Source organism: Vanellus vanellus (assembly GCF_965231255.1).
Source record: "Vanellus vanellus genome assembly, chromosome: 9".
Lineage (NCBI taxonomy): Eukaryota > Metazoa > Chordata > Aves > Charadriiformes > Charadriidae > Vanellus > Vanellus vanellus.
In genome coordinates this window covers 5902313-5911075 of record NC_138914.1, presented here as the reverse complement: position 1 = coordinate 5911075, position 8763 = coordinate 5902313, and the positions used below count along the sequence as shown (strand labels likewise).

The 8763-nt window shown below is 47.4% G+C and overlaps 1 protein-coding gene across 1 annotated transcript in view; it reads left to right on the top strand.

Moving 5' to 3' along the window:
* The window catches only part of FOXP1 (forkhead box P1), a 399883-nt gene that overhangs the window by 362468 nt on the left and 28652 nt on the right, over window positions 1-8763 (top strand). The window contains exons 11-12 of the mRNA XM_082487999.1: window positions 1301-1388; window positions 7453-7536. Coding sequence (XP_082344125.1) covers window positions 1301-1388; window positions 7453-7536 — 172 coding nt within the window. The remainder of the gene's footprint in view (window positions 1-1300; window positions 1389-7452; window positions 7537-8763) is intronic.

The following is an 8763-nucleotide window of genomic DNA, read 5'->3' as shown; positions in this document are numbered from 1 at the left end:
CGGGTCCCCTTCTCCCTGCCCTCGTGAACGGTACCCAACGCGTAACGTAAATGGGTGCAGCGACGTTTGTCCTCCAGCGGCTGCCGATGCGCCGGAGAAAAATCAGTTGTTGGAGTAGGGTGGCGTAGTGTGGGAAGCGGGCGGTTGGCTCATGGCCGGTCTCCGAGGGGGCTCCGATGAGTTTCGGCATCGGGAGGAGGGCAGATGGGTGAGTGGTGGGCGCCTGATTTATTACGGCGGTCGCAATCAGAACTTCTCCATTTGCCGTGGTTAAAAAAAAATATAAATATATATATATATATATATTTCTTGTTAGCAGGTGAGAAAGTCACTCTGCAGAATATTAAATATTCTACATTTCAGATGAGCAGTTAGCCAGCATGGGAGGATAAGTAGGCCAAATTGTTCTGTGTTGGAAATCACAGGAGTCAGTGGAGTTAAATTTAGCCCATCGTATGCTAAAGATCTTGAAATCAAGGCAATTTAAAGGTAAAAAAAAGTGTAGATGGGAGAATAATATATGGGGATTTATTTTTTTTTTTTTCCACTTCTATGAAGGTACTAGCCCCAAAACATAGCTTCAGCCTGACCCTTGCAGCGGTTTTATTTTAAAGGCTTTATTTTTTTAATTTACTTTAACATTTGCATGGGAGAAGTTTTTCAGAACACATATTACAATAAACCTTGAATTCCAGCTGTTCTAGTGTTCTGGATGACTTTTTGTTTCTTTTGGATGAAGAAGATTTGTTTTACAGTAACTGTCCGTACTTTCCTCTCTTTTATTGGTACATATTTTGCACATACTTATACACCAAATTTTATGTGATTTTTTTGTTCTTTGCACAATCATGTATTTTATTTTATTTAGAATCACGTAAACATGAGGGTTCTATGGGATTTATTATTCATGTATTGCATGTGTCCATTTAGATATATCCAGCATCTTAAAGTCAAGTACAGTATTTATACAAAGAAATTATATATGAAATAATTTTTCTATAATTTCTTGATCTCGCTTTCATTTACCTAATGGAGGAAAAACAACTGTTCTGCAAAATACCTCTTACATACGAATGAGCCGCCTTCTGAGAAAATGTGCTTAAGATATAATGAGTGATGGGAAGATGCACAAGCCAAAGCAGGACAGAGGAAAAAAAAAATAATTCAAAAACTATCTTAAAAGTCTCAGATATTGATGAAGACGTGCTGGATAACATTCAGATTGCTTATTCATCCTGGTAACTACTTTTTCCTTTTTGTTTATCCATTTCACTTAATGATTTTCTGTGTATTGTTACAGACATCTCAACAGTGAGCATGCGCTGGATGATAGAAGTACAGCCCAATGTAGAGTACAAATGCAGGTTGTACAGCAGTTAGAGCTACAGGTAAAATAAAATTTATTTTAATATTACCTCAGTATTAATCAAATCCAATTCTCGACAGCAATAAAAAATGAGTTCTGCTTTTCCCCCTATGATTGAAAACCAGCTTTCAAAACCTTCTTGTAGTAGTTTTAAAAACCGTCAAAAGAAACTGCAGCTTCATTTCCTCTTTTCTAAACCGTAACTTGAAAAGAAATAGGAAACTTAAGCAGGCCGACTGATTGGAAGTCCCTCAGTATGTATCTAATGCTGCTTCTACTCACCCGGGGAGGGGGGGCGGAGGGGGGCAAGCGGAACGTGGTCCCCTTCTTTTAGAGTTGTTCGTACTCGGGGGAAATGGTTGATGTTTATTTCAAAACACCGCATGACCTGACTTGTTTGATGGTCTCTCATATACTAACACTCTCCATGTATTTATTGTTGTTGTTATTATTATTATTATTATTACTACTGCTACTATTATTTTTTACCATTTGTAGCCAATGGGCTTTTTTAAAGTGCCAAAAGGGGGTAAAATGGAATATATTGAATGCGATGCAAAGGTATGACGTGTTTGTGTAACTGCCTTTCCCAATGCTTTCGAGTCCTGCCTGTCTCCCCGCACCTCGCTGCTCCGGCTGGGCGGCTTCGACAGCGTGCCCGTGTGTAGGCAAGAGGTTAGCGAAGAAGGGGGAATTAAAACAATGTTGTACACTATATAGTTACCAGCTATTGAAAAACCTATTTTGTATGCAAGACAGCAGTGTAGAGATATATGGAAAGCCTTGGGCTAAGTACAGAAGATAATTACATTTGGAATTTTACTGAGTTAAGTCATTTATAGCTTCAAATAGTTGGAGAGAAAAATCAGCAAAAACACACTTAAACTTCTTGTTGTTACTTTTCAAGATAAGCATTTAAAAAAATGTCTTTTATCTTCTTATCTTACAAATTACCCTTTTTCTTTCATAGATATTTCCTAAATTTTACTTTCAGGAACACGCTGGTCATGACACTCTTTCACTATTAGCTGAAGCAATATAAACTATTTTAATACCAGTTTTATAGAAATCAAACTACCAGTCATAAAATATCAGAGTCTTACAGAAAGCGTTAGGAGGAATGGTCTGTTATTTTAACAAGTTTCTCGGGAATTAGAAAAAAAGAAAAATATCTGCAGTCTTCCTGGTAAACCGAGATACGAGATAATCTTTTACCAAGGCTGAAGGTAAAGCTAGATTGTTCAGTTAGAGTAAGCTTGAAAAGAATTAATCCTGCCGTCGCCGGGAACGGCTGTGCCTGGAACTACAGGAGGATGCCCTGTGTTAACAGTTGGACAGGACCGAGATGATGCTTGGTTATCACCTCTCCATAAGCCTTCGACGATATTTTTGAAAGATTTTATCAGCTCTGCATTCTACTGATTGTTCCAAGTGACTAACGGTTACAGCTTCACGCCTGTGAAGCGCTGGGGAATACCTCTCAGCTTGGAGTCATCGCACGGGAAGGCAGCGTGAGGTCCCCGAGACAAGGACGTAACTTCAAAGTGGTGTGAGGGCCACGAAGTTCTGGATTTGTTTTTAACAAGCGTATTAGCGCAGTAGATAGGATGAACCAGAGGCTTAGTTTAGACGGGGATGTCGATATCGGAGACCATCTATGCGTTGGCCAGCAAGGATAGGGGGAGGAGGAGGGCGGTCCTGCTTCTGAAACGTACCTGCAACTCCCCTCTTCTCCCTCTCCTCTCATCCTGTGGGTCAGTCCTCTCATACTTTAAAAAAAAAAGTCTGCCTAAATATGTACGAGGATCTTCCGGTACCTAGTTTATCTGGCTGTGACCTGGTTTTGCACAGAACCGTAGTAGAACAGAGGTCTGGCCCCACAGCAGGGGTTTCAGTGACGCTGGCTGCAGCGCCCAAGGTGTAGCAGGAGCAGGTGGACTACGACCGTTGACCTGATGCTTCAGCAATGGCGCAGTTGCCAAGAGAGTGGCAACAACAAGCCCTGCGGCTGACTGTTTGAGCCTTGTGAGCTAGACAGAAGAGGGACCCACAGCCTTTCCCACTTGGCCCGCGGTGCTCAGCACTGACGAGAAACTTCCACTGGAGCTGTGAAGTATCACGTGCTGGTTCAGGGTCCGACACCGTGGCAAGATCTAAATGCCGCACCGATTCATCCAGGTACAGCCCCAGCAAGACAGGGGTAGAATTTAACAAATTTCTTTCCACCTGAGGGATGCACTTCAGGTTTTAGATGTGATGGACCCAAATGCGAGCCTTTCTTTTTTCCTTCGTGCTCTTATTTATTTTACGCACAATAGTTTCATCAGTGTCATAGACAGAGATAAGTGTAATGTCTTTTAAAGAAAGTAATTTTTAACTTCACTTTTTGAAGAAAACGGGTCAGACCTGTTTTGTGTTGGATTGCAAATGCCCCTTTGCAGAAGTATCTCGAAGCTTTGGTCTCAGCATTTCCATCACAAAAATACTTAAAATACCACAGACAAGGTAGAGATCTTCTCATATTTCACTTTGCCTAAGCCATCGTGACATGGTCATTTCTTGCCATTATAAATAGTGAGAATTGGGCTGCTGGGTAAAACACAAACACAGGAACATACCCTTATCCTTAGCTCCTTCTTAGCTGGAATAGGACATCCATTTTGCATCACTGCCTTTGAGTGGAAGAACCTTTCAGGACAGCAACAAGGCTATGAAAAGCTTAAGTGTCTCCTAACGGGGGAACACGAAGACAGCTGCCCATTTCCAGTGTAGTGAAAACACTGCTTGGGCCTGTTTTCCTAAAGCAGGAATGCTTTGATGATGCTCAAGAGCTCGTTGATGCTCTTGATAAGTGGGTCCTAAACCTTTCTACTGCACAGCTTAGGCACGGAACGGGAGGGAGGAGGCTCCATCTTGGTTGTCTCTGGCATTGCCCATGGCTGGCTGCCTTCTCCTCTGTCGTTCTGTCCAAAATCCCGCTGCTGAAGCCATCTCCCCTTCCAGTTGATGTGGCCATGTTGCTCCTGTTGAATGCCCTCTCTGGGTTTCCGTCTTCACATTCCTGCTCCTTGCCATTGTTTTTTGTGGGTTTTCCCTCCCGTGCAATTTCTCCAGCATCTCTGCCTAATGTCTTCTCTCTCTTGCTCCTTGGTCGCCGGACTCCCGTGCTGCCCCCTCGCCTCGAGCCCCTTCTGGCCTGCGCTTTCTGTGCCTTCCCTCTCCTGCCTTTCCTACCTGTGGAGCGTTAGGATTTAACCTCTCCAGGGCGAGGCGTGTGTCTCGGGGTCCCAGTTTGCAAAGCTTGCTCTGCTCTGGGTGTGTGTTCTGTTGAACCACGGTTAGGCACCTAGATCGTGCTCCTACCCCACAGAGGTGAGGGAAACCTCACGAAATCACCTTACTGTGAAGACCTGTGTGGCCATCTGAAAACTCCCACCACGCAGAGCTTTCCAAATGGATAGAGGAAAAAAGAATGAGGCTTCAGATGGGACTATATCATAGTCCTCAGACCGCCTGTACAGAGCACATCTTTTTGTACGCGGCAGAACAGCCCTTGCCCAAGGACACTATGGCTAGATCAAGAGCATTTTCCAGCAAGTCTACTAATAATCCCCGTTTCTGGACCATCTGCGCTCCAGTGAGTGCCACCAGTGAGAATTTGCTCCCATCGGTGGCCAAGCAAGCCCTCGTGCCTTCTTCTGTATGACCCCACTGACCGGAGGGGCTACTGGTGACATTCTAGTTTTATATCACTACTGCTTCCTGACCTAAGGGGAAAACAGTTTAAAGAAATTCTTCAGATTTTTTTACTTCTCTTCAGTGCTTTGAAACTGAGAGACCTCTATTTTTCATAATTTAAACTCCTGCCTAACTGGGTGAGTGTTTGAATTCCTAGACTATGAGAAAACACTAGCGTGTGTCTGCCTGAAATGTCGAGAGGATCTCTAATAACCTCCGTCCACCAGGAACGGCGTTAAAAGCGCATTTGCTAAGGCGATGGGTGAAAACGCTACAAACGAGGACCCCGGCCGTTGGGAGGGAGGTGCATCGCTGCCTTTGGCCGAGGGGGCCCGGGGGAAGCGCGGCAGGGTGCGCCCGTGCTGCCCGGCTGCCGTTCCCTCCTGCCGCCGTGCCGGTGCAGGCGGGAAGCTTTCGGGTGCCTCGGGTGCCTGCCTTTTTTTTTTTATTTTTTTATTATTTATTTTGGCTGGAAGACGTTGTTCTTCTGCAGGAGCCTGCAGACCAGAATTTACCGCGCGGACGACCCTGCCGAGCGGCCCCGCGTGCCCGGCCACTGCTACGGACGAGAGATTGCGCAACAGAGCCGCGCCGAGAGCGCGACTGTCTTCTCGGTTTTAATTTGTTCTGCGCGAAGCATGGCGGCTGAGGGGGGAGACCTCTCCTTTCTCTGAAGAGGTCCTCGGAGGACTCTCGGAGGGAGAAGTTTCTGCTGCAGCGCTACGATAAGAGCCCCTCGCTGCCCTTCGGCTCTTCTGTGAAGTCCGGCGCAGATCCGGCGATGAGATTGCAGGAGATCTGCTTCGGGTGTCGGGTTTTCTCTCTTGCCATGGAGGTTTTTGACCGAGAAGCAAGCAGCCGTCTGAAAAGCCCGGTGATTCTGCTTTTGCACTTCCAGAGCACACAGCGGTGACACCATTTTTTCCTTTATTTAATTCCCGTCTTGGAAACCCGTGTGCCAGGTTTTATCCCGTCGTGACGCCTTTCTGGCACGGTCGGAAGCCCCTCGCCTTGCGGAGAGCAAGACAACCTTGACTGTAAGGTTATGAATGGGGATTTATGACCCAGTCTCCTTTTATATACACTTAGCCCAACTTTACTGCTGCAAACAGATGAGGGTGATAAGGTGGGCAGGTTGTTTAAAGTTTTGCTGGAATGCGAGCGCAGTTCTCCTCTTGGCACCAGGAATCTGGCTTGTCTAAAGCGAAAACGCAGCTCTGCAAGAATTGTCATTTTTAAGAACCTGATCCAAGTCCTGCTGGAAGCAGGAGTCTTTGTGTTGGGCATGTAGGTTAATAACACCCTTTTCTCATTAGCATTGTTTCTTAATATCTTTCCACTGTGTTTTTTTTGAAGAGCAGCTGGAAAAAGTCCCATTCGCGCACACAGAAAACTTCTTGTTTCCAAAAATAATGAGGTTTCGTGTCTGGCCAGTGCCTTCTAAATGCATCGGGAAGCCGTTCCTGGCCGAGGATGCATATGGTGTGCTCCCAAGGCACCAGCTTGGTGCAGACCTCAACCACAAAAAATGCAAGAGATGTCAAGAGCAGGAGCTTTGCCCCAACTCTTCGGGCGTGATGTGACCGATGAGAAAGGGTGAAAGCATCGGTCCTGGGGCGTTGGGTGCCCTGAGATGAGCGCTCCGGGGCGGTTCCCGATGCTGTCTCCCGCTCTTTCCCACCCTGCTGCCCTCGGGCATACGCCGAAGGGACGCTGCTGCTCCTGCCCCACGCAGGGGTGCCCCTGCGGGTGCTCCCAGCCCGGCAGCCCATGGTGGCCGGCCGAAGGGGCTGTGCCACCTCCTCAAGTAAAAACGAGGCGTTTTCTAGAGCCGAGGCCGCCCGCCGTGGCCCGCAGAGGCGCCTCGTGTGGTTTAACCACCGCTGCCTCCGCGCTTGCTGCACATGCCGCAAGGCCTGTACCTGACGTAAGGGCCACGGTCCATCGGTGCCGCTTGCTGTCTGGTCTGGAAGGAGGCGAAGGCCGCTCGATGCCGCTGCCCCGCTGGCTTTCTGCTGCGCCTCCGGAGCTGGAGTGGGGCTGGTTAATAAACATGATTCACTGTCGTCTTTTAGCTGTCAGGGCTAGAGTGAAGCTCGTGGTGCCGGCAGGTCTAGCTCTTCTCACTCGAGGGCTAATGCATTCTGCTCCGGGAAATAGTGACACCCAGCACCGCGCGTTAGCTTTACCTCGGGAACAGACCATATACAATTTCCAAAGTACTCGGCAATAAAACTCTTCTGTCTCATGCCTCGGTGCCAGCTGTTTGATTAGGAATAAGCAGAGGTTGGCTTTTATTCGTAGGAGTAACAGAAGATCATTTATTTTTTTTTTTTCCTCCCTTTCAGCTTGCAAAAGATAAAGAGCGCCTGCAAGCCATGATGACGCACCTGCATGTGAAGTCAACTGAACCAAAAGCCACCCCTCAGCCCGTAAGTACCGAACTGTGCCGAAAGCAAACAAAACCTCACAACAACCCTCTCTTTCCTGTTCCCCACCGGAGCGTGTGGTGCGAAGCGTGGCCCGCTTCGGGGCTGGTCGCGGTGAGGAGACGCAAAGCGCTGCTTTGCAGGAGGCACCGCCGCGGGCCGCCGGGTTTCGTCGTTCCCCTCTTTTCAGGGAGTTTGAAAGAAGTTTTGCTCTAAAGCTGAAGCATTGGGCCTTTTTCTCCCCTCACATACCGGCCTGTAACTCGCTTTGCATCAGTCCGACTTGCGTGAAATCTTAGGAAGCGTTAGGACGGAGATGTAATTCAATTATATTTAGTATATTTATTTTTCTTTCTCCCTTTGTGACAGACATTTGCAGTAGACGAGACTCTAGCTGCACCTTTTGATGATAATCGCGGTTACCCTGTATCACGTTTTACACTGTCGAAACTGAGAAGGGAAACCTTCTCAGGCCCGGATTGCCCTTTAAAAAAAAGGTGCGGGGCAAGCAAGTGGCTTCTAGCCCAAGGCAGCTCCTGGGTACCCCCAAACCCGGGCAAGCAAGTGGCTTCTAGCCCAAGGCAGCTCCTGGGTACCCCCAAACCCGGGCAAGCAAGTGGCTTCTAGACCAAGGCAGTTCCTGGGTACCCCCAAACCCGGGCAAGCAAGTGGCTTCTAGCCCAAGGCAGCTCCTGGGTACCCCCAAACCCGGGCAAGCAAGTGGCTTCTAGCCCAAGGCAGTTCCTGGGTACCCCCAAACCCGGGCAAGCAAGTGGCTTCTAGACCAAGGCAGTTCCTGGGTACCCCCAAACCCGGGCAAGCAAGTGGCTTCTAGCCCAAGGCAGCTCCTGGGTACCCCCAAACCCGGGCAAGCAAGTGGCTTCTAGACCAAGGCAGCTCCTGGGTACCCCCAAACCCGGGCAAATCTGCCGTCTCGTCCCCTGACCGAAGCGACTCTTCTTCGGCTGTTGTTTTCTCCCAACCTCTTAACGCTGAAAATGTTCCTCGGAGCTTCCAGTGATTATTCAAAATGGAGAGAGTGCTTTGCTTCTTGATTTTAAGATTTGTAAGATTTAAAGGTACACTGGCTTTATTTGATTTTGCTTTGAGTCATTGTGTGAAAATTAATTGAGCGTTGACAATCTATAGTTAGTACTAGCAATTTTAATCAATATGCAATGATGCAGCATAATGACAAAGTATTGGTTTATCTGTTTTGACTGATTTTTT